The 27141-nt window shown below is 42.9% G+C and overlaps 1 protein-coding gene across 2 annotated transcripts in view; it reads right to left on the bottom strand.

The window, feature by feature from the left end:
• Nucleotides 1-27141, bottom strand: part of KHDRBS2 (KH RNA binding domain containing, signal transduction associated 2) — a 180826-nt gene that overhangs the window by 20966 nt on the left and 132719 nt on the right. For both annotated transcript variants that reach the window (XR_011363480.1, XM_069973408.1), the window contains exon 7: nt 9983-10065. Coding sequence is in view for 1 of the 2 variants with exons in the window: in XM_069973408.1 (XP_069829509.1) it covers nt 9983-10065 (83 nt within the window). In the remaining variant the exon portion in view is untranslated. The remainder of the gene's footprint in view (nt 1-9982; nt 10066-27141) is intronic.

Below are 27141 nucleotides of genomic sequence, written 5' to 3'. Positions count from 1 at the left end.
ACAGAGGTGGCAGCAGAGAGCACTGTGTCAGACTGGAGAGGATACATCACTTCCTGCAGGACATACAGCAGCTGATAAGTAGTGGAAAACTTGAGATTTTTAAATGGAAGTACATTATAAATCTCTGGCACTTGCTGGGACCAATTGATTTGAAAGAAAAAAAATTGGGGTGAACAACCCCTTTAAATTACTGCTATAATTAGGTCGAGAAACAGGTTCAAGAAACTTTATATCAACTTTATTGCTTAAATGCTTGATAAAAAAAGAGCCTTACTTTCTGAAAATCTATCCGCATCCTAGGCCTCCAGGACTGTGCACAGAGCCCCTAGGTTCATGTATTATGGAGCCGCAGGCACTGCTGAAGTGTGTCGGCTCCAGATGGAGATGCTGATGTGATGGAATATGTAACAGTTGTTTTTCTCAGGGATTCTGTGACAATAAAACCTCTGTATTCCTTCTCATCAAATTAGCATTATTAGTATTAAGTCCCATGTACCCCTGAGGATGCCCGGTCTGGCAAAGCTTGATCAGCAGTCCCTATTTGCAAATTGCAACAACGGCTGTGATTTATACAAAACATACGTTGTGTGAACATGGCCTTAATATACAAGTACGTTTAACTTTGAAATATACTATTTAGGAGTTAATACATGTTATGTTTTATAAATCACTTTTTGGCTTAGTTATTATAGCCAACAGGTAAATACATGTCTATCCTTTGATCTGTTACAAATCTTGTTTTTATACATAAGACATTCTTTTTGCATTTTTAGGCTATGGTCACACAACTTTTTTTTTAAAGGCCGTTCTTTTCATATTGAAATGTGTTGCATTGAAGTCAATGCAAACGACGGCCATTGTTCACACAATGTATTGAACCTCACCCATTCACGCACCTGTTCTGTCCTGCCCTGGCTGGCGTGCATGTCCCTGCCTTCTAGGGCATGCGCCGCCTCTTGCGGATTTAAAGGGACAGTACATCCCTAATTGGTTGATGCACCTAAACACTCCCCTATAAATCCATGGATCTTCCTGACCCCTCTGTTGGATCCTCTGTATGGTTCCTAGCGTGTGGCCCCATGATTCCTGCCCGTAGTTCCTGTCGTGAGTCCTGCTGCACCCCACCAGCCTCCACTAGCAACCTAAGCCAAGGGTAGCGACCTAGGGGCTTTGGTAAAGACTGGGGCCCCTTAGACTTACCTCCCTGGTAAAGCTTATGTTGCTAGTGGTGGTACAGCAGATCCACGACTCCAGTCGTTATAATTTCTATGCAGTCAATGCAACAATGCCTGTTGTCCATACCATGTGTGAACACGGCCTTAGGCTATGTTCACACAACGTATGAGACTGGCCAACCCGTGACCCGGCCGGTCTCTGGAAAGATACTGCAGTACCGGACAGATAATCTTTGCAGCTGCAGAGTTCCGATGCGGGCGTATCCATGCGCGCCCGCATCAGAACTCTCCACTACACGCTATGGCCGGAGCTGCTCGCTTAACAGTGTGCACTGATAGGGTCAGTTGTTTGTGGCGCCGCTAGGGATCTCGGCCAGAGCGTATACCATCTCCGGGATCTTATAGACAGCAAGGTAACGTATATTTTCGTAAAAATCACAGCCGTTGCTTTACGAAAATATATGTTATGTGAACATAGCCTTAGAATGATTTTGTAAGACACTTATATTACACTTAATATCGTTAACATACTTGCATTTCTTACTACCCTAAATTATGAGGGATTTTGGCTTAGGTAACCTATTAGTCTAATATGACGGCACAGTAGTGTTGTAGGGTCAGCACTATTTATAGCCAATATTTGGAAGGCTTAACCATTGATTGCTCCTTTATATTATTGCATCAACTTCTAAAACCTAAAACCCTTGGTTGGTTTTGTATTATAGTGATTCTATCACAAAGGCAAAGTCTTCAATATATGTATCCCCTGGTGATGTGGAGATTGTTATTAAAGCAATGTGTTAGGATTTTGCTGAACAGCAGAACACAAAAAGTGCGAGGATGTACTTAACTTCCTTGTAAGAATGAGCTTCCTTTGTGCGCGGTAACTGCGCTTGTGATGCACAATGCAGATAAGAGGTGAAAACACAGACGTCTAATTCTGTATTCTAATTAGTATTTATAAACCATAGGATTAAGCCTTTAATCAATTATTGCTTTTGTGTGTTCAAAGCATGATAACTGGTACTTAGCAATATTACAGGACGAAGCCAGCACCATGCGAGGCTTAGCAGCTAAGAAGAGTACAAAGAGGGAAGGGCTTCAAAGTAATTTGTATGAAATATCCTTATTCTGAGTGTCAGTTTATACATGGATAATAAGGCGTAGAATAAGAACTGCATTATTAATTACATGAAATCCTTCTAATCACATGGCCGGCTACTTAAACTTCACCAAAAATAAAAACTCTCACACACTTAGTTATAAATGACAACAAGGAAATGATCCTGGGGGCCCACCAATGTAGAACCAGTGAGAAACGACGTGTCAGTCAGTGTTAGTGCAGGTTCTAAAGCTGGGGGCCTCCGGAGGATTCTCCGGTCCTGTGGTGGGACAGTCCGACACTGATCTATTCCTCACCCGGTAATAGATCCAGTGCGTCACCCCCGGCCAGTGCCCGGGAATAGACAGGCGCTGTATGCGGGAACAGTGGCACCGGCACCATTCTATCCATGTGCAAAACTTAACCCCTTCGTGCTGCAGCTAGTTTGGGCCTTAATGACCAGGCTAATTTTTCAAAATCTGACCTGTCTCACTTTATGCTCTTATAGCTCAGTGATGCTTTAACGTATGCTAGCGATTCTGAGATTGTTTTTTCGTGACATATGGCACTTTATGTTAGTGGCAAAATTTGGTCACTATTTTGTGTGTTTTTTGTGAAAAACATCAAAATATCATGAAAAATTTAAAAAATTTGCATTTTATGAACTTTGAAATTCTCTGCTTCTAAAAAAAGAAAGTCGTAGCACATAAATTAGTTACTAAGTCACATTACCAATATGTCTTCTTTATTCTGGCATAATTTGGTAAACATATTTTACTTTTTTAGGGTGTTATGGGGCTTAGAAATGTATCAGCAAATTATCACATTTTTGTGAAACTGATTTTTTTAGGGACCAGTTCTTTTTTTAAATGGATTTAGAAGTCTGGTATCCTGAAAACCCCCATAAGTGACCCCATTTTGGAAACTACACACCTTAAAGAATTAATCTAGGGGTATAATGAGCATTTTAACCCTACAGGAGCTGGAGGAAAGTATTCACAATTAGGCAGTAAAAAAATTGAAAATTTTAATTTTCCAATAATATATACGTTTAGATTAAAGTTTCTCATTTTCAAAAGGAATATGAGACAAAAAGCACGCCAAAATTTGTAATGCAGGTTCTCTTGAATACAACGGTACCCCATATGTGGGCGTAAACCATCGTATGGGCACACAGCGGGGCTCAGAAGGAAGGGAGCGCCAATTAGCTTTTCCAATGCAAATTTTGCTGAAGAAGTTTCTGAGCGCCAGGTGCGTTTGCAGAGCCCCTGTAGTGTCAGCAGAGAGAAAACCCCCCATAAGTCACCCCATTTTGGAAAGTACACCCCTCAAAGAATTCATCTTGGTGTGTGGTGACCATTTTGACCCCACAGGTATTACAGGAAAGTATTCAAAAGAAGACAGTAAAAATGAAAAACTCGAATTCTTCCAATAATATGTTCGTTTAGTTTTAAATTTCTCAATTTCACGAGGAACAAGAGGAAAAAAGTACCCCAAAATTTGTAACGCAGGTTCTCCTGAGTACAATGGTACCCCATATGTGGGCATAAACCACTGCATGGGCACACAGGAGGGCTCAGAAGGGAAGGAGCGCCAATTAGCTTTTTCAATGCAGATTTTGCTGCAGAAGTTTCCGAGCGACAGGTGCATTTGCAGAGCCCCTGTAGTGCCAGCGGAGTAAAATCTCGCCATAAGTCACTCCATTTTGGAAAGTGCACCCCTCAAAGTATTCATCTTGGTGTGTGGTGACCATTTTGACCCCACAGGTATTAGAGGAATGTATTCAAAAGTAGACAGTAAAAATTAAAAACTCAAATTTTTCCAATATTATGTTCTTTTAGTTTGAAATGTCTCAATTTTATGAGGAACAAGAGGAAAAAAGTACCACAAAATTTGTAACGCAGGTTCTCCTAAGTGAAAAGGTACCTCATATGTGGGCATAAACCACTGCATGGGCACACAGGAGGGCTCAGAAGGAAAGGAGCGCCAATTAGCTTTTTCAATGCAGATTTTGCTGAAGAAGTTTCTGAGCGCCAGGTGCGTTTGCAGAGCCCCTGTAGTGTCCGCAGAGTAAAATCTCCCAATAAGTCACCCCATTTTAGAAAGTGCACCCCTCAAAGAATTTATTTTGGGGTGTGGTGAGCATTTTGACCCCACAGGTGTTTGAGGAAAGTATTCAAAAGTAGACAGTAAAAATGAAAAACTCGATTTTTTCCAATAATATGTTCCTTTAGTTTGAAATTTCTCAATTTCTCGAGGAACAGGAGAGAAATGTCACCCCAATATATGTAAAGCAGGTTCTCCTGAGTAGAACGGTACCCCATATGTGGGCATTAACCACTGCATGGGCACACAGCCGGGCTCAGAAGGGAAGGAGCGCCAATTAGCATTTTCAGTGCAGATTTTTCTGAAGAAGTTTCTGAGCGCCAGGTGCGTTTGCAGAGCCCCTGTAGTGTCAGCAGAATAGATTCCCCCCAAAAGTCACCCCATTTTGGAAAGTGCACCCCTCAAAGAATTCATCTTGGGGTGTGGTGACCATTTTTACCCCACAGGTATTAGAGGAAAGTATTCAAAATTGGCCAGTAAAAATGAAAAACTCTAATTTTTCCAATAATATGTTGGTTTAGTTTGAAATTTCTCAATTTGACGAGGAACAGGAGAGAAAACGTACCCCAAAATCTGTAACGCAGGTTCTCCTGAGTACAACGGTACCCCATATGTGGGCATAAACCACTGTATGGGCACACAGCAGGGCTCAGAAGGGAAGGAGCGCCAATTTACAGGAGCAAAATTGCAGCTAGTAATGGTTATTAGAATAGCGCAGTTACTAAAATAGAATAAAAAAAATGAGATTACAGGTAATGTGGGGTGGTTACGGGCAACCAGGGGTGGTTATGGGCAACCTGAGGTGGTTACAGGTAATCTGGGGTGGTTACGGACAACATGGGGTGGTAACGGGCAACCTGCTGTGGTTACGGCAACCTGGGGTGGTTACAGGCAACGTGGGGTGGTTACGGGCAACGAGGGGTGGTTATGGGCAACGTGTGGTGGTCACGGGCAACCTGCTGTGTTTACGGCAACGTGGGTTGGTTACAGGCAACGTGGGCTGGTTACAGGCAACGTGGGCTGGTTACAGGCAACGTGGGCTGGTTACAGGCAACGTGGGCTGGTTACGGGCAATCTGCTGTGCTTACAGACAATCTGGGATGGTTACAGGAAACGTGGGGTGGTTACGGGCAACCTGCAGTGCTTACAGACAATCTGGGGTGGTTACGGGCAACGTGGGGTGGTTACGGGCAACCTGCAGTGCTTACTGACAATCTGGGGTGCTTACGGGCAACGTGGGGTGGTTACGGGCAATGTGGGGTGGTTACGGATAAACTGAAGTTCTTATAGGCAATCTGGGGTGGATACCTGTTATCTGGCATGGGCACCGCAATCTGGAGGGGGTCATTGGCAATTTGGCGTGGTCAGAGGCGACGTGTGGTGGTCAGAGGCAACGTGCGGTGGTCAGAGGCGACGTGCGGTGGTCAGAGGCGACGTGCGGTGGTCAGAGGCGACGTGCGGTGGTCAGAGGCATCGTGGCGTGGTCAGAGGCAACGCGCGGTGGTTACGTGCAATCTGGGGGGGTTACATGTAATCTGGCATGATTACGGGGAACCTGGGGGGTTATGTGCAACCTGGAAGGGTTACAGACAATCTGGGATTGTTACTGATAAACTGAAGTGCTTATAGGTAATCTGGGGTGGGTACATGTAATTTGGGGTGGTTACGGGCAATCGGGAGGGGGTCACTGGCAATTTGTGGTGGTTACGGGCAACGTGTGGTGGTTACGGGCAACGTGCGGTGGTTACGGGCAACGTGTGGTGGTTACGGGCAACGTGCGGTGGTTACGGGCAACGTGCGGTGGTTACGGGCAACGTGCGGTGGTTACGGGCAACGTGCGGTGGTTACGGGTAATCTGGGGAGGGGTTAGGGGTAATTTGGGAGTAAACTGCAATTCTTACTATAATAAAAAGTGTGTGTTTTATTTTTTTGTATGTTTGTCACTTTTTGTACTTTACACATTCATTTTCACTGTATTACTATGATTACTGTGATATTTTCTATCACAGTAATCATAGTTCAGTGACAGAGACCAAATTGGTCTCTGTCACTTTAAATTTTCAGAGTTGGCTGGTTGTGAAGCGCATGCGCACTTCATAACCAGCCAGGACGTCGAGGAGGAAGGAGCTCCGTGGATCCGGTGAGTATATGGGGAAGGGGGGGTGACTGGGGGACGGGGGTGACAGGGGGGGTGGGGGGTGACAGGGGGGGTGGGGGGCGACTTGGGGGGTGGGGGGGACATCAGTTTTTATCCCCTGTCACCAATCATTCATGGTGACAGGGGATAAAAAGTGCCTGGAGCACATGGCACAAGCGATCAGCGGTATATAGTATATACCGCTGATCGCTTGTACCGGGACCAAACAGGGGGGTCCCCGATGACTGCCCCATGCTCTCCGCTACCTCCGGTGGCGGAGAGCATGGGGCTTTCATTCATTTTAACTTTTACATCGCTGTGAACCGACATTAGTCGGTTCACATCGATGGCGGCGGCCATCTTGGAAATGATGGCCGCCGGGGGAGGGGGGTTAGTTATTGGGGCACTAGGGGGGGCTGATCTGAGGTCTGGGGGACAGTTATTTCATCTCCCCCCGCCGTAGATTCACGGCGGGGGGAGATGAAAGGCGGCGGCGGCACCGGTAATCTCCTTTACCGACGGTCGCCGCTATAACGTTAATAGCGTCGATCGTCGGTAAGGGGGGGGGCCGGGACGGACCTCACACACTGCCCCAACCCCTCAGCTACCTCCGGTAGCCGGGGGGATGGGGTGGGGGCCGTCCCGGCCCCGCAGCCTTATTCTCTGCCATCGCCGTAAAAAGCTGATGGCAGCAGAATAAGGACCATTAGTGACCGCCGTAGAAAGCCGTATCGGCGGTCACTAAGGGGTTAAAGCAAATGTACTGATGATACATTTGCTTTAAACCAATAAAGTTAAATACATTAAAAACATATGAAAATCCAAAAACATACACTCATAATTGGCATCCTCACATCTGTAATGACCCAAACTACAAAATTATCAAATTGTACCTGTACAGTGAATGTTGTAAAAGAAAAAAAAAATCAAGTATGACTCAAAATAAAGTTTTTTTTATTGTGAAAATGTAGTAAACAAAAAAACTGAGAATAAAAAAAATAAAAATAAATTTAGCAGTAACCCATAGGAAAAACAAATTTACTTGTTATTTGTTATGCGGCAAAGGTGACCATGGCAAAAAAAGAAACCCATTATCTTATTAATTCATGTAACCCAAAATGGTGCTATTAAAAAATACAACTTTAAACATAAAAAATGAAAAATTCTATTGTTTTTTTTCCCTTTACTTTACAGAATTAGTAGTGGAAATTAAGCCATGAGGCCTGCTGTGTGCCTAAACAGCAGAATATGGTTACATAAGGGGTACTGCTGTACGAATATGTGGGGTGCATATACCCTAATGTCAATTCGAATATGAGTAATTTTGGGTTAAATATACACATTATTTGGAAAAAAAAAATTAATTTTTCTTTTTACAGGCTAATGCCAAAAGCTTTCCTCAAATACTTTTAGATTTATCAAACTGGTGTAAAGTAGAATTGTCTTAGTTGCCCCTAGCAACCAATCAGATTCCACCTTTCATTTTTCAAAAAGTCTGTGAGGAATGAAAGGTGGAATCTGATTGGTTTCTAGGGGCAACTAAGACAATTCTACTTTTCACCAGTTTGATTAATGGGTGGGGTGTAGTTTCTAGAAAGGGGTCACCTCTTTGGGATTTACACTGTTCTGGTGCCGTGGCACAAATGCTCACAGTGTTCATGAGCGGTTCTTGAGCTAAACATGCCAGATGGCACTTGTTCCCTTCTAAATTTTATGACCACTTATAGAGAAGTGTTCTACTCTGGGGAAATTGTGTAAAAATTTTTAGGGTGCTTAGGCCTACGTTTCTTGCGGAAATGAGAAATTTTTAGTCAAAAATAAATTTTACTGGAAAAAAATGTAAATTTTCATTTTTGTGGCCCAATGCGAAAAAATTTCCCTCAAACATCTACAGGATCCAAATGCTCAATGAGGGGAGTAATTTCCACTGTACTAGTATGTGGGAAACTACAAACAAAGAATTAAAAATTTAAAAAATATTGAACAAAATTATGGAATTTTCGCAAATATTTGCTTATTGTAGTGACATAATTTTACCACTAAAACAAAATAGAATCTGCCAAAAGAAACTGTCTCAGAAATACTTGGATATGTTAAAGCATCAAAAATTTATTACCACTAGTGATGAGCGAATAGTGAAATATTTGAGTATTCGATATTCGTACGCATATCTCCCGAATATTCGATCCCATTAAAGTCTATGGAAACAAGTATTCGATTATTGAAAAACATCTATTCGACCACTTGGAGGTAAAAACCAGAAGCTGGGGAATTTGAACACTTATCGAATATTTATCAAATATTCGGTGAACTAATTGATAATATTCGATAGATCGAATACCTTACTATTTGATAGAATATCTATTCGATCGAACAGTATTTGCTCATCACTAACTACCACTCAAAGTAAGACAGGTGAGATTTCAAAAATTGAGCTACTGTATATCCTGAAGGGAAAAATTGCCTGCATCCTTATAGGGTATACTCATCTAGGACACTTATGGCATAACTACAGGATGTGCCATGTGCCACCTCTGGGACCCACACCGATCTTTAGATTGAGTTCTCCATGGCCAACTCCTGTCCTTTTGTAGCTGCCAGAAGTGGTCGGGAAACTGAAAACTGTCAAATCTGTCAAGTTTGGTAATTTGCTTAAAGAGTAACTGTCATTTCAGGGTCATTTTTTGAAAACATTAAATATCAACAGTTCAAGCGATTTTAAGAAACTCTGTAATAGGTTTTATAAACCGAAAGAGTTTCCTTCTGGACTGAAAAAGCAATCTCCCAGCCTCCCCCCTCACTTCAGAAGAAGCAGGATTTCTGTCTCCATTATGTGGCTATGGAGAGGGGAGGGGCTGTTAGGAGTGACAGAGCACGGAGCAGTCTTGCAAAGCACAACACCCTGCAATCTTCTCTCAGTAAGTTCATAGATAAGCACTGACCTTTCTGACCCCTGAATCCAGCATCTTAGGTGCCCAGACAGTCTAGAAACAGCTGACCTTCATGTCACCTCTTCCTGCTCCCTCATCTCCCTCGGCCCCTCCCCCCTCCATAAGGATAGAATGGAGAGAGCAGAACCCGTCTTCACTGGCTTCTCTGTAATGAAGACGTGTTTGCCTGATAATGCACAGATAAGAAGTCAGGGGGGGGAGGCTGGGAGATTGCTTCTTGAGTACAGAAGGAGGCTTTTTTGGCTGATAAAACCTATTACAGAGTTTCTTAAAATCACTTATACTACTGATTTCTGCAATAAAAAAAAAACTTTGCTTGACCAACATTTATGGTAAATCCTGTGGATATGTTATAAGTCTCCTTAATGGATATTCACCTTTATGGGGTTACACACACACTTTTCAAGGTTTACACACTGTGAATAATGGCAGTAACTCATGGATCCCTCATAGACTTATAGGTATAATACTGTACAGGACTTCATTCCGTGGTCAGGAATACTGGACATACCTCTGCAGCTGCGTTGAGTAGTTATCCTCGTAATCCTCATAGCTCTGCTCATCATAATCCTCTCCAAAGCCATCATCATAGCCCTGGAAACAAATACAGAAACAAAGCATTAGTAGAGTTAGAAATGTGATTCCACGTTTAGTAGAATAGTTGTAGGTCAAACAGTTTGTACAACAAATAAGATTTTGGGATGTTTACCTTATGGGGGACATTTAAGTTTATCATACTGTATGACGTAGTGGCAAATGCTTGTTTTGTGAATAATTTATTTGCATCTCAGCCCTCTGCCCCTCTTGCGCCAAAGAGGCGGGGAGAGATTGAATAAGGGCCGTATGAAGAGGGGGCATTGCCTCTGCGTGCGCCTAATTTAAATCAGCATGTAGACAAACCTTTTTGTTATTTGTCATATATTGCAAAAGTAGGCAACTATGCACTTGCTTTTCATTAGCAAAATTGCTTACTTTTATTTATATATTTTTGTATAACCTCCCTATAGTTGACATCTCGTTGCCCATATTACTGACCACCTCTCAACTCGGTTGCTGACAAGTATACTTTTCAGGCCTGTGGATTGTCCCTGGAGTTGCTGTGATCTCAGTCGGAGACACAGACTTGCATTGCTGATTCAGCTCAGCATTGCTGCGTCTCATCCTCCCATCCTAATGCAGCCTTTAGGTTATACTGGCCCAACACCGGCCGGTGTTTTTATGTTTCTGCGACTGTCAGAGCTCTGACAACCTAAGAAACATTTATTTCCATAAGGCCCATTTGGGGTGTGCATGGCAATCAATTAAGCAATTTCCATAAACACCACGGATGAGCAGCCGTTATTAATTGACACGATCATTCTTTTGCACGGCCGCACTGAACAACGTCCGTTGTCGGTGTGGTGTGTGCATGGAACAAAAGTCTATGCATTGATTTCAACACAATGCTGCCCAGGCTGAACAGAACGGCCGCTGTTTTAATTGAAAACAGTGGCCATTCTTTTTTTTTTTTTTTAAAGTTCACTGTGTGAACATAGCCTTAAAGGAGAAGTCCAGCAAAATCTTTTATTAAAGTATTGTATTGCCCCCCAAAAGTTATACAAATCACCAATATACACTTATTACAGGAAATTCACATAAAGTACTGTTTTCCCTGCACTTACTACTGCATCAAGGCTTCACTTCCTGGATAACATGGTGATGTCACTTCCTGGATAACATGGTGATGTCACTTCCTGGATAACATGGTGATGTCACTTCCTGGATAACATGGTGATGTCACTTCCTGGATAAAAATGGTGATGTCACTTCCTGGATAACATGGGGATGTCACTTCCTGGATAAAATGGTGATGTCACTTCCTGGATAAAATGGTGATGTCACTTCCTGGATAACATGGTAATGTCACGACCCGACTCCCAGAGCTGTGCGGGCTGTGGCTGCTGGAGAGGATGATGGCAGGGGGATGCTCAGTGTCCCTCCAGTGCCCTGTGTCCCTCAGTGTCCCCCTGCCCTCATTTTATCCAGGAAGTGAAGCCCTGATGCAGTAGTCAGTGCAGGGAAAGAACACTTTATAAGCATTTCCCGTAATAAGTGTATATTGGTGATTTGTATAACTTTTAGCTGGCAGTAAAATACTTTAATAAAAATTTTCACCAGACTTCTCCTTTAAGGTAGTTGAATATTTTATATGATAAACCACTTATAATAGCTCTCTCTTATCACATCTATGCCAATTCTACCATTGCCTGTCTGCCTAATGAGAGTCTAGTAATAACTTCCATTTTATACTATAATTTCTTTTTTCTGGGTTTAAAAGCATAAAGTACATTTTTATTTTGGAAGATATTTGAATGTAACTGAGGAGAGGAGAAACATAATTTGAAGAAAACAACTGTGCAATTTTGAGCACAAAATTAAAGGATAGATTAAAAAAAAACCTCATTTATTGAAGTATCACTTGAAAACTATGAACAAAACGAATTAGTAGGTGGCATTGATGGAGAAAACTGACAATAACTTTTATTCTCATTGTAAATGTAATAGGAACTTAGGATGCAGCTCATAAATCTGTCATCGTGTAATCTGTACTTTAAAATTCTAATGCTTAACAGTAATGAGACAGCATAATAACAATTTTAAAAAATTCTAAATATCAGTCTATTATAGCTCTTTTTTAAAGTTTAACAGTAGTCATAAAATTATGGAATATATTGTCCTCTTCCTCACACTTCAGCAGCTTTTGTTCTCCTGTCTTCTCCAAATCTGTACCCACCCTGACCCCCACCAAATGGCTGATACTGTCCTGCAGCCTGAACTAATCTATGCCTGGTGCCGGGGTCCGTTTGCCTCCTGGTGCTGGTCTTCCTGGAAAAAACATCTTTTATTCTGGCGGCACAGGGTCAAATAAGCCGGGCCTAGAGAATCCATGCGCTAGGCCTGAAGCACCTCTCTCTTCATGTCCTACCTGCCCCTGGGGCATACAGTAGCTAAGAAGAAGAAGGAAGAAGAGAGAGGCATTGCAGACCTAGGGTACGGTTGCTCTAGGCCCTGCTTTTTTGACAATGCATCGCCAGAATAAAAGATGTTTTTTTCCAAGAACAACTACACCAGGAGGCAAATGGACCCCATCACTATGCATGGATTGAGTCAAGCTGCGGAATAGTACCAACGGTTGGGGTTGGGAGTCGGGGTGGCTACAGATTTGCTTTAAAGTATTCTTTCAGAGTTGCTGTTCCTCTCACTCTGCACAGTTTAAAGTGACTCTGTAACCACAATCTGCCCCCCCAACCGTTTATACCGTCGAAAAGCTGCTTTTAATCCAAAATCTGTCCTGGTGTCTATTCAGCAGGTGATTCAGTTATTGTCCTAAAAAACAACTTTAAACTTGCAGCCCTGTGTCAAATTGGTTTGGCCTAGAGTACCTGTGCACCATCCCTCCTCCCCGCCTTCTTTATCATAAGGAATGCCCCTGGCAGAATTTCTCCTATTCTTCACTTGTCTGAACACAGCACATGTGCCTTAATGATCCAACACATGTGCAGTGTTCAGATAAATGATGATGAGAAAAAAATCCTGCCTGGAGCATTCCTAATGATGAAGAGGGTGGTGAGGAGGGACAGAGAGCCGGTGCAAGCCTAGGGTACGGGTAGTCTAGGCCACACCAATTTGACACAGGGTTGAAAGTTTAAAAGTTGTTTTTTAGGACAATAATTGCATCACCTGCCGAACGGACCCCAGGGCACATCTTCTATCTGACGGTACAAGTAGCTGGGGTAGGGGCAGATTGTGAGTACAGAGTCGCTGGAGAAATATAGCTCTCACTGGGCGGTCCTATTTATTAGAGAATGGCTTTGCACAAACCTCACTTGGTATTGTATGATTGCCTCGGCGCCCAAACTACCCAGGGTGCAATGACGCTCTCCACATTGGGCTATGCAGAACATGAAGTCTAGAATTACACTTAAAATTCTGTCTAAAAATGTTCACTTTGTAACTAACTTTGCAGCTTTTTTTGTAATGCTGGATTATTCTGAGGCCAAGTTGCTGATAAGATCACTGTGATTGACCCTCCCAGCATTACAGAGTTGCTACAAAGTTAAAGATAAGGACTTGTTTACATCAGCTGTCTCAGAAGGGAGGGGGGAGGAGGGGGAGACAGAGAAAAAAGCTCACATACAGATTTTTGTGTCTTCAGCAGAAAGAAATAGCTGAGAACTGGGGGAAGGAGACTGAATAGATCGGCGCTCGTTTACATTTATTATCGGGCCCCAATCGGCCCCTCTAATAGTACCCTAAGTCTGTCACATCATATCCTTGACTTGGCAATACTATACTACATAGGCTGAGAGTTAATAATATGTGATAACAAAGACGACTGTATTGTATGTGAGTGTTACAATTATATTTCCCCGAGAGAATAAAACTATAATTAGCATATATTAACTGGGACAGCCACCATACACAGAATGATTCACAATGAGCATCCTATCAGGAGGCAAGCTGTTTCACAATTACATGCAGTAACTATTCCATACTCTTTTTATGCAAACTGTTGGCAGGATATCAGCACAAAAACGCTTGGTTATAAAAAGAGAAAAGCACAGGAGGCACAGTCTTATACAAATTCAATTTCTAAGTGTGCAAACTGATCTTCAGGGCTTCTCTTTCAACATAAAAGTTCATTACTTGGATTCTTAGAATAAATGTTCCATCCAAAATTAATGTGGAATATAATAATATAAATAAAAAAGGCATAATAATACTTGACGGTATATTGGATTACCTGCTTCTTTTTTTCATTGTCTACCAGGTGCCAAGTGCTAGAGAAGAGCGAATCTACAGTAGGAAGGAAGTGAAGCTCTTCGTTCCCATCAGGATTCTGTTCATCTGGCCCAGAGGTATTTTTAAGCTATGGCCGGGGAGAGGGTGGTTATGGATGGCGGAGGTCACTTACCTCCCCGGTTCCAGCGCCGGTGCCCGGATCGCGCCACTCGGTACACCCGTCCCATAGCCGCTTCCTGGTGTGAGCTGCCGCATGAGACGTGACGTCTCAAGGCAGCTCAGCCATTCAGCAGCCGTATCGGAGTCCCGCCTCGGCCGCTGAATGGCTGAGCTGCCTTGAGACATCACATCTCATGTGGCAGCTCACACAATAACCACCCCCTCCCCGGCCATAGCTTAAAAATACCCCCAGGCCGGAGTACCTCTTTAAGTTCTGCTCCGCTCCATGCCGCTCCTCCCTGGGTAAAGGGAAAAGATAGACCCAGTCCTGGGAAACTTCTCCCAATTTCCCAGGACTGGATCCATCTTTTTCCAGCACCTGGGAAGGACTAAGGGTACCATTCCATAGGCCGATTATTACACCAAAAAATCTTTATATCGTTTGAATTTAAGCAATAATTGTTTCGTGTGTATGCAGACGATGAAAAAATCATTTGTGTGTCATTGATCGCAACTTTTAAGCTGACCATAAAATTTTTGTTAATCTTTCGCTAAATGTACACATTGCTCCTTCTTTTGCTGGGATCAGAAGGACTAAACGATCGTATTAATGATCATAGTAACGATTGTGCCTAATGACTTGTTCTGTGTATTATGGTGAATGAATTCAGGTCATTCCCAAAAGCGCTCAGTTGCGTTCCTTTATCACTGATCGGTAATGGTTAAAAATCGATTAGTCTAATAGGACTCTTACAGTCTCAATTTATTTCACACTAACAGACAGGGGCTATGTTCCCACAATGTAAAGAAAATTATAATAATTAATAACGGCCATTATCTGCCTGTCAGATAAAGAATCAGGGACACAGGGCAGCTGAGGCCCTGCACTGACACCTGCCCCGCTGATCCTGCCTACTTACCACTGTCTGCCATAGGCGGCAGCGGGTAATTGGGTGACAGTCCCTAACCTGGATATGTGAACCACAGAGACGAAGACAGAACAAACACACACAATAAACTCAGAGTAAACAAGATGGGTCGGTAACAATCGGTCGTTGCAGAACAAAATCAGCAGTCAGGAGAATAGTCAAAAGTCAAGCCAAAAATTGGGAAAACCAGGGAATAACAATCAGAAAACAGCGCTAGCTTAGTCACCCTCTAAAGAGGCTCAGGCAAGGAAGGATGATAGGGGCAGTGGTCTTATTGAGGCTGGACCCAGCCTCAGGACGTGATTGGAGCAGAGACTCCAGCCCTCTAACAGAGCTGACTGGCGGTGTCGGCTGCCAGTTAGCCTAAATATACTGACCAACACCTAAGTCGGAGCTGTGAGGCCCTAGCCACAGCAACAACCAAGGACGCCGTTGGCGCTTCCAGAGAGCCGTCCACGCTCTCCTGCAGTATAGGGAGTGTCACACGCCGGCCGGGTCTTCACACTGCCCTTAATTTTTCATTGTATGAACATAGCCAAAAAATAATGCTATATGTATGCTAAGACAGAGAAATGTCCTGCTGCGTGATTGCTGCTTGTTAGGCCAAAGACATATATCTAGGTTGGGTCTCTGTGGGGCAAAAGGGTAATTGACCCCCACACAGTTATTTCTGGGCAAAAAAAATGATATGTTCAAATTGTGAAATTTATCAAAGATTTACATTTTTATGTTATTCTTACACTTTCATCACCCAATATTCATATAATACAATGCAAACATTATAGATCAGCTGGCTGCTCTCGCTATTACCCAGGTGTTATATTCTGGTGCAATGGGCATCGTAGTTCCATTACAAATCTCACCTTTCCCTTTGTAATTGCCATATAATTGCATAAACAAGCAACAAATCTTCCCGCCATCTTGAAGCACTATATTCTAATAAAGCATTGCCTTTCCTGGTGCTTTGTTTCTTAGTTTGTAATCATGTTGTTTTCCCAGCCTTTACTTCTATCTCTGCATCGTTCGGCCTTATTCAATTACTATTCATTTAGGAGCTGGAAATCATTTTCATATCAATGAAAGAGAAAATTACTGACAATTAAAATCTTGGGCACTAAATGGAATTTGACGAACACAACTCAATAAAAGACATTCATGTTTCTAAAACCTGCTGCCTGTTTTACTAAACTAATGAATGGCTGCTGCTTTGGTCCCAATGAAAGTAGATTCCTTAGATAACCTGATTACGACCCATCCGTGCCAAAGGTAAGCTCCAATTTCAGCTGCACAAAATGACCCAACAGTGTTTTCATTCCTTTAGCGTCCTATTATGCGGCCCGATCAATACTGAAGATGAGCGCCGATCTCTTAGGTCTGTTAAATTGGCGCTTGTTTATGGGCCTATTACATGGCCTGATAATTGTTTAGCAAGGGCTGCACGGACATCGTTAGCGATGTCCGTGCAGCACTTGCCCAAACAATTTACATCACCTCTTCACACAACTGGTCTCCTTCTGCACTGTGCTTCCTTCCCGGCCCTGCGCACTACAGCTTCAGAGCTGTCTGAGCTGATAGGCCACTCAGTGGCAGGGACACCCGTGGTCGGGGGCCGCATAGTGATACGTGGTCGGGGGCTGATGACTTTAGGCCAGAGCCTAAAGCCGATGATCGTCATCAGCTGATCCTTTTGTCTATTACATGAAGCAATAATTGGCCTAATTGGGACGATTTGCCCGATTATCGCTCTGTGTAATAGTGCTCTTACATTTTTTTTTTCACTGTGTGGTATAATCTGTTATTTATTAACAACTCGAATGCCTTATATTGAATGATACTCTTGTTATGAACAAGGAGAGTTTAGCTCCAATAGACATAAAATCAAGTCACAAAACTATTAGGTCTGTAGCTTTAGGGCTGGGTTCACACTATGCATGACACCAGCTGTTCTGTGACACGAAATGGCCGGTGTCAGAGAAGTTCATCCCGACCGATACTGTAGTTCCGGCTGGATGAACTTCGTTTCCTTTTAATTGGGATGCGGGTGCGTACTGGTGTGCCTACATCCCAATTACCCCTAGCAGACAATGTAAAGTACGGCCAGAGCCACACTTTACATTGTCTGCACTGTTTTGTGCGTCCGCTACTCAATGAATAGTGGCCGCACAAAACTGACCTGTCAGTTTTCAGTGTGGCTGCAAGGAACCCCAACCGGAGTGTATACAGTGTGTATAAACTCCAGGAGGGATTCCATAGAAGTCAATGCAATGTATTTATTCAATTAGTAACAGCTGGTGTCGCAATCTGCAACAGCGGCCGTTAATTAATTAATTGAATAAATACGTTGTGTGAACATAGCCTAGAGATGAAAGGAAACAGTAAACCTACAACAATCAAAAGGGGATAGTTTTGATTTTGAAGCACACTTAAAGCAATAAATCTCTGCTCCAGAATGGTTACATGGACTCCATTTTGGACTCGATCTGTCATATTCTGTATCTTGAGGCCGTTTGTGTAACTTAAATCTCTCTGGCAGTCAATCACAATAGATAAAACTCCACCTCCATTCCTTGTCATTGTGCATAAGACTGGAGACAATCGCCCAGTGCTCCATATACAGAGCACCTCTGTCCGGGGGGTCTAATGGACAAGCGGTCAGTGCTCCATACCCGTAGCACTTCTGCCGGGGGGGAGGGGGGTATACAAGCAACCAGGGCTCCATACACACAGCACTTCTGCCGGGGGGGGGGAGGGGGGTATACAAGCAACCAGGGCTCCATACACACAGCACTTCTGCCGGGGGGGGAGGGGGGTATACAAGCAACCAGGGCTCCATACACACAGCACTTCTGCCGGGGGGGAGGGGGGTATACAAGCAACCAGGGCTCCATACACACAGCACTTCTGCCGGGGGGGAGGGGGGTATACAAGCAACCAGGGCTCCATACACACAGCACTTCTGCCGGGGGGATGGACAAGTGGCCAGAGCTCCATGCACACAGCACCTCTGCCAGAAAAAAGCTGCTGAGATAGGTGTTGTGCAGTAGACTCTGTACTGTACTTTATAGCGTTTATAGAGTTTGCTTACAGGCTGCTGTTTGTTTACAAGAAAAAATAGCGTGGTCCGGTTCCCTACGCTCCTAATGTGTCACTATTTCAGTAGGTATCCGCATTCTATAAAATTACAACAAGCATCCTTTTCACCTTTGATGATTGGTACATGAGGCGCACGCTACTAATTTTAAGTTGGGAACAGACCTTAAAAGTCAGTGAAGCTTAATAAGTGGAGCGTTCCTTTAATGAAGCAGGATCCTTATATGTTAACACTCATTCAGAAAACCAATTAACTCCGGCTCTATTGAACAACTTGAACAGGGAATAAATCAAGTGTTAAAATATTGGTGAAGAGCCAGGCTTGCTGTAATTAGGTTACTGATGTAGCCAAAGCTGCCTCCGACATGCTCAAGTAGACTGACAGCTTTGACTGTCTAAAGCAATTAGAATTTATTTCCCTGGCTTCAATGGTGAAAGCTGAACAGTGAAAACACAGGACAATTACCTTACAATTTTCCTGGCCTTTTACTGTGACATATTTCAGATACTTTCTAAATCTTGGCTACGTACTAAACGGTGGCTCACACTCCATTGCACTAGCAGTGTCACTTAGGTAAGAAAATTCTAAATCTCTGGATCAACTGAATTACACTGACAGTTACAGGAAAGGTTTGGCATGCCGCGGTGTACTACAACACTCCGGGGACCATTAGGTAGTACTAGTCAGGCCCGTATTTACCATTAGGTAGTACTAGTCAGGGCCGTACAGTTGCCAGTAAATCTGGTGTCTTTTCGGGGGGATGGGGGGATAAAAACCATGAAAAACCCAATTCAGACAATGTTTCTACATGTGGCCGAAACCATTCTCCCCCATGCTCCTCAAGAAGGAGCGTCTTCAAGTTTAGTGCCTAGGGCAGCAGCAGCTGTAAATACGGCCCTGGTACTAGTTACAATATATATGTGGCGGTATTATTTGTCCACGTGTGTGTGTAGTGTTAATACTGGGGATAATATTTAGTTACTATGGGGACCTTAATTAGAATGGATGCACGCCTCCTACCGAATCCTGACAGTCAGGCATAAATTATGATAAATGAGGTCTGGGGGGAGGCCACGCCACGCCCCCCCCCCCCCCCCCATCCCGTCTGCGCAGCGTGAGCAGGGGATAGGCAGGTGTATGCCAGGGAGAAGGGGTGAATCTGCGCCCTCTCCCTGGCGTACGCCCCGGCCGTAAGTTTCATAAATGTCCCCCTATGTGGAAATGTGTGGTCACTGTGTGGTGGTATTATTTTTATAATGTGGACTTTATTCAGTAACAGTAAAGTAGTAATATACTTTATATACTGTAATGATATTATTAGGTAACTGCAAATTGGCATTTGGTTAGTGTTTCTGATATTGTTATACACTGAATATTTTGTCTGCACGCAAAACTTTCTTACTTAGGATTTCCAGGGGGCATTACAGTTTTCAACTGAGGTAAGCAGAGAAGTTAACCCCTTCCCTCCTGGGCATATTTTCGTTTTTGCGTTTTCGTTTTTTCCTCCTCGGGTTTAAAAGGCCATAGTACTTGCATATTTTAACTACAGACCCACATGAGCCCTTATTTTTTGTGCACTTAATTGTACTTTGCAATAGCAGATTTAATTTTTGCATAAAATATATTGCAAAACCAGAAAAAAAAAATTATGTGCACAGTGAAATTGAAAATAAAACGCAATATTTTTTATTTGGGGTGGTTTTGTGTTTATGCCATGCTCCATATGGTAAAACTGACTTGTTATGCATGTTCCTCAGGTTGTTACGACTACAACGATATGTAACATGTATAACTTTTATATTATTTGATGGCTTATAAAAAAAATCTAAACCTTTCAAAACAACTAAATGTTCTTTAAAATCGCTCCATTCCCATGCCTATATGCCTTTATCCTTTGGTCTATGGGGCTGTTTGAGGCGTCATTTTTTTTGCCATGATGTGTTCTTTCTATCGGTACCTTGATTGCGCATATGCGACTTTTTGATCTATTTTTATTACAATTTTTCTGAATTTGATACGACCAAAAATGCGCAATTTTGCACTTTGGGATTTTTTGGCGCTTACACAGTTTACTGTGCAAGATCAGGAATGTGATAAATTAATAGTTCGGGCGATTACTCATGCGGTGATGTCAAATGTGTTTTTTTATTTATTAATTTCTTTTTATTTATAAATTGGGAAAAGGGGGGTGATTTAAACTTTTATTAGGGGAGGGTTTTTTTTTTACATACAGTAATATGAAGCCCCCTGGGGGACCTTTATATATAGCACTGATCTCCCATTGAGATCAATGCTGTGTATATAAAATCTGATGGATCTGTGCTCTATTATAATGGTCTGCAGCAGACCATCTAAATAGATTGCTGAGCCGGGATCAGCGTCATTCCGACGCTGAGCCCCTTCCGGCTCAATACACCTGATCACCTGATTCGGCCACTAGACACCAGGGACAGGGGCACGCAGGACTGTTAGAGGCAGCTGTCATGTTTGACAGCTGTATCTAACTAGCCTAATTAGCGGGCGCGGGAGTAAGCAGCCGGGATCACGTGCCAGTCGTCCTGCGGAGGAAAGGGGTTAATGGGGAACTATTAGCAGGTTAGATGAATCTAGCCTACTGATAACTTCTTGTTGTGCATGGGGTGTAAAGGATGAAGGTAAATCTCTTACATTTATCCTTGGCGCCATTTCTGTGCAGCCTGTGAGCCTGCCCCTTCTAATGATCATCAGTGGAGAGGGCGAGCGGAAGCTCCAATTGGCCTGACCGGACACAATCATATTACAAACTGCACAGGAATGGCGTCGAGGATGAAGGCAAGAGAATAAGACCATTTTTTAACATTTTACTTTATCCTAGTTGGGATCTTGACACCATCCTTGGATCATAAAGTAGAACCAAGACTGTGCATTTGGCCATAAAATTGTGCTCATTTTGTATTTCTTTTGCTCTAGTCTGAACACTGTCCTACTCTTCCCCTCTGCCTATTGATTTCTCTGCCAAACCCGAGTTCTGTATGGCCACTTCACAGTTAACTTTGTTTTGCTTAGGTGACTGACATTTGGCTTCTCCATTCACCCTTGCTGTTTCTGTTCTCGTGTGTGTGTGTTTGTGTGTGGTCCAATAACCTTCTGGACTGGGTCCCTGGTCTCCTATAAAGTGTGTCAGTGACCAGTGGTAGATGCTGGCTATTTTCAGCAGGTTCGGGCCAGTGAACCTGCTGATAGAAGCCAGACGCTCTTTACCTCCGGATTCCCTTGCCGTCCTCCGTATACCGATGCGGTCCGGTATTCCGGCGTTTTCAGCTAATTCCTGGTATGCTAATGAGCGGTCGCGGAGCATTTGGGGCATTCCCCATGCTCCTGGAGCACCCACTATATGCATAGCAAGCCGCTTATTACTGCGCATGTGCAGGGAGCAGCCGATTACAAGCGGCCTAGCTATGCATATATGAATATGCATAGTCTGGCGGGCCAGGAGGCGGCAGGGTAGGCAGCCCGAGCAGGTGCTCCAGGAGCATGGGGAATGCCCCAAATGCTCCGGGACTGCTCATTAGCATAAAACAAAACACCAAAAACACGGTATACCGGACCGCACGGGTATACGGAGGACGGCAAGGGAATCCGGAGGTAATGAGCGGCTGGCTCCTATCAGCAGGTTTACTGGCCCGAACCTGCTGATAGTGCCGCATTAAGTCTACTTCATTTAGCAAGCTCGGCTCCCTATGATTTCCCTGTGTTCATTCTCTGGCTTATCTAATCTCAGCACCCATACCTTGACTTTCCTGGTTTTCTGCCTGCCCTGATCTTTTAGCTTATGACCCGACAATCCCTGCTGTATCTGATTTTGTACTTTTGTGATTTTGTACTGCAGTCCTCTGGTTTTGACCTTGTCTTTCTGACTTTTCTTATTGTGTGTGTTTGTCTTGTCTGCGTTCCACGTATTTAAGTCAGGGACTGTCACCAAGTTGTCCGCAGTTGTCTAGGGCTGGTTGTGGCAAATAGAAAGGTACAAGTGCAGACCAGTTGTGCAGCCATTTTCGTGTTCTCCGGGCTTGTCCACTTTTTTCTAATGTTTGGACATTGCAATTCTCTGCCCTACTCTTAGTATACATTTACACACAGAGATTATCTGACAGATTTTTGAAGCCAAAGCCAGGGACAGCCTATAAACAAAGAACAGGTCATGAAGGAAACACTGATGTATTTATCTTATCTTTCTCGGGGAGTGGTAGAATGGTAGAAATTTTTTAATGAAGGCTGTTTAGAAAGTAGAATACACAATAAAAATAGTAGTCCATAGCCTTCAACCCCTTAACGACACAAGGCGTACATGTACTCTCTGGGGTCGTTAAGGGAGTTCAGAGGGGTGCTGCGTGGTGACCCCACTCTGAACCACCATGATCCTGGGTGCTATCTGCAGCCCGGGACCGTGGCAATTAGCGGTCATGGTCCAATCACCGTGCCCGCTAATTAGCCTTTTAAATGCTGCTGTCAAAGTTGACAGCTGCATTTAAAAGGCAGATTTTCCCCATCCCTGGTGTCTAGTGGGGGGATCGCCCCCTGTGCAGGGGAGTGGGCCCTTAGTGGGGGGGATCGCCCCCTGTGCAGGGGAGTGGTCCCTGCATCTGTACCTGGCTAGGGTCTGCGCCGTAATGGCGCTGATCCCGGCTCGGCATTCTTTTACATTCTATTGCTATCGATACTCAATGAGAGATCAGAGTAGTAATACTCTGGGGACTTCTAGTAAGTGTGTAAATAAAAAATGTATTAATAAAAAATCTCCTCCCTTAATAAAAGTTTGAATCCCCCCTTTCCCCATTTTATCAATAAAAATAAATAAATAAACATATTTGGTATCCTGATCTCTCATGGTAAAAGGCTTAAGCCAAAAAATTCTAAAGTGCAAAATTGCACATGTTTGGTCGCATCAAAATCTAGAAAAACTGTAATAAAAAGTGATCAAAAAGTCTCATATACGCAAGGTACCAATAGAAAGTACAGATTAAAAATATACTCAAATGGCGCAAAAAATGACACCTCACACAGCCCCATAGACCAAAGGATAAAAGCGCTATAAGCCTGGGAACAGAGTGATTTTAAGGGACATATATTTATTTAAAAAGGTAAAAAATTTTAAAAGTCCCCAAATTAAATAAAAGTTACACAAGTTACATATCATTGTAATGATAACAACTTGAGGAACATGTATAATAAATCATTTTTACCCTAGGGCAAACAGCGTAAACACAGCGTAATTTCAACCATGCATTTAATTTTTTTCTCATTTCGCAGCGTACTTTATGCAAAAATTAAGCCTGTCATATGGGTGACGCAAAATATAAGGGCTCATGTTGGTTTCTAGGTGAAAAAGCACAACTGCTATGGTCTTTTAAGCACAAGGAGGAAAAAACGAAAGCGCAAAAATGGAAATTGGCTCCGTCCTTAAGTGGTCAAAGACTGATGGTATTTGTCACCTATTTCATGAAAATGTAATTGACCTGTTTACACTGTCCTTTAGCAGCAATACCTGCAACCAAACTTTTAGTGCAATATTGTATAGATATATAACCTGGAAAATTATACGAATATACTGGCTTCACTAGAAAACACAACCAATATAGCTACATAGCTATGAATAGTACAGCTGTACATACAGTAGGCATTTGTATATAACTCAGTTACATGTGAAAAATGACCATGGTAAATATGATAGGATTAAATCGTTTTTTTAGATATATTTACCATTTTCGTGTAGTCAAGTTATAAAGTGTGAATGCAGATTTTAGAGGTAAGAATACAATATTCTAATGTACCTTGTGTTCCCGATTGGATTTCATGTCCTACTTTCGGTTATTCTTTTAGGTTTTCTTAGACTACTTGGTGCTTTACCACATAAACAACCTAAATGATTTATTGTAGTATGCTTATTTTATTAATTTATCCTACGGACCCACCTGTGGACTTCATACACTAGAAGATTAGGAGCAGAGTGTTAATAAATGTTGTCTGTGGATGATGATAAAAGCGTATACTGTATAATGTACTGGCCTAGTTATGTGTATTATCCCTATTTAGCTTCTTTGTTTCGTTGTTAGTTTATCCTGTCTTACACTAAGGCTAGGTTCACACATAGTTAAGTAAAAGCAAAATATGGCTGTAAAATAAGGGAAACATACAGCCATTCTCATTATCTAACAGTGTTCCCATGCAGTAAGAGACCGGCTGCTCTGTGACCCGGCCGGGTCACGGAACGGCCGGTGTCAGAAAAGATCATCCTGCCGGTACTGCAATATCAGCCGCACGCTCATTTGTGTGAAATCACAGGGTGTTCTGTTGCCGCTATTCATTGACATGTTAGTTTCTTGCGGCGCCGCTAGGGATCCTGGCCGGAGTGTATACTATGTCAATGTGTATGTGTATTATGTTTCTACACTCCGGCCGGGATTCCTTAGAAGGTACCACTACATACATTGCATATTAATCACGGCCGTTGTTACAACGGCCGTGATTATCACGAAACTTACTTAGTGGGAACATGGCCTTAAAGCAACTCTGTACCCACAATCTGACACGCCCCCCAAAAACCACTTGTACCTTCGCATAGCTGCTTTTGATCCAAGATGTGCCCTGGGGTCCGTTCGGCAGGTGATGCAGTTATTGTCCTAAAAAACAACTTTTAAACTTGCCGCCCCTGGCCAAACGTGAGTATCTGTGCCCTAACTTTGCACCACCCTCTTCATCATTAGGAATGCTCCAGGCAGATTGTCTCCTATTCCCCACCTGGCAGACCTGTGCAATGTTCAGCATGGAGAAAATGTTTCAGGGCCATTCCTAATGATGAAGAGGGTGGGGAGGAGGGACGGAGGGGTGGTGCAAAGTTAGGGCACAGACATTCCCAGGACAGATCTTGGATTAAAAGCAGCTATCCAAAGGTACAAGTGTTTTTTTTGTTTTTTTTTTTTTGGGGGGGGGGGGGGGGGGGGTCAGATTGTGGGTACAGAGTTTCTTTAATGTGTATGAAAACATGTCTGTCTGTGCACAGACTTCAATGTAACATATTATTATAGAGTTATTGTTAATAAAAAAATAATAACTTTAGGCTTTGTTCCCCCCTACAGTATCATAGCAGGAAAAAGTGTCCAGGAAATGATCTTGAACATTATTAGCGGCCATGATTATAAATAGATGCTGCCTTTCCTCTATATAGGATGGCACATTCCCAGACTGGGAACATAGCCTTAAAGAGTATTTGGCATTATAAATAACTTTTATGTCATCAGGCATATCAAAAGTTATTGATCACAGCAGCAGGGCAGTCCACTTCCCGGCTATGTCTCCTGATCAGCTAATTCCGACGATGCAAGTCTATGCGGCTACATTGCTGTGATCAATAACTTTTGACATGCTTGATGACATGTCGAAAGTTATTTTTAATGCCAGATACTCTTTAAGGTTATGTTTCCACAACGTACTATTTTTTTTGAAAAGAACGACTGTTGTTTTCCATTAAAACAACGTTCGTTCTTTTCATCCTGCAATGAAGTCAATAGAACAATGACCATTGTTTTCACACAATGTATTGTAACGACCGTTGTTTTGAGTGCCGATCAATGGCTGTTGTTCAATGCATTGTGTGAAAACAGCAGCCGTTGTACTGTTGACATCAATGCATATCAGTGCAGTTTAATGGAAATCAACAGCCGTTCTTTTAAAAAATAGTATGTTGTGTGAACATAGCCTAAATATGAACACATCAGCTCACATTATGGATTATAGACAGAGCTTCACAAAGGTTGGAGAAGAGAGGAGAGCTGCTACAAGTCAGGGGGGAGGTCGCATGTACTTAGAGCTCATACAGAAAAGTATAGAAAGATAGAATTTCATTCCTCAAATTACAGCTAAAAAATATTAAATAGGAGGGAAGAAGAGAAAGTAAGTAAATGTCTTTAAAAAAACTATTAAGTGTTTTTGTACAATAAGTCTATGTGTGATTCCAGCTTAAGTACAAAATTGTCCAAAGCCGTTACATATATTTGGTTATAATTTAAAAATAGAAAAGCACAGTAAAAATAGGAGACTTGGCCCTGCTTCTTATTCCACAAAGACAGCTTCCAGTGTCATTCACCTCCAATTGGACAAGATATGTCAAGGAGACCATTGAGTGGTGCTCAGCTAACATGTATCCAATGCAACCAACAAAACACAGTAATCACTGAACTGGAGACTCTTGATTGAGTACTTTGGAGTTTTTTTTCCTGTTCTTCTTGAGTTCAGTGATTACTGTGTTTTGTTGGTTGATTTGTCATTGCCCCAACTAGCCAAAATCCTGCTCCACACTGACGAGGGGCAAATACCCCGAAACGGCTGTCTGTGGATGGATGCTTGCCTCGGCAAGCCCTTGTCATGATCGCAATACTCGCACCTTTTAGACATGGACAAAAAGGGGCCACCCTGTTGTTTCCCTATTTATGTTACAATACTCGCAACCGAGTGGGACTTAAGGGGCTACCTATCAGGGTGGTGTGGTGCTCTCCCCATCGTGGAGGCGCCCCGAGGAAACAGGCTAGAGATATCTGGCTATCCCGTGTTTTGAGACTCACAAGGCTCCACTCTTGTTTTGCATATTTACATATATCCAATAAAAGTTCTAATAAAAAATAAAAGCACAGCAACACTCACTGAGTCAATCGTCGCAATTTATTTCTCACACAG

The sequence above is a fragment of the Dendropsophus ebraccatus genome, chromosome 6 (genome assembly GCF_027789765.1).
Source record: "Dendropsophus ebraccatus isolate aDenEbr1 chromosome 6, aDenEbr1.pat, whole genome shotgun sequence".
NCBI classification, from domain to species: Eukaryota; Metazoa; Chordata; class Amphibia; order Anura; family Hylidae; genus Dendropsophus; species Dendropsophus ebraccatus.
This window is presented reverse-complemented; position numbering and strand designations above follow the sequence as displayed.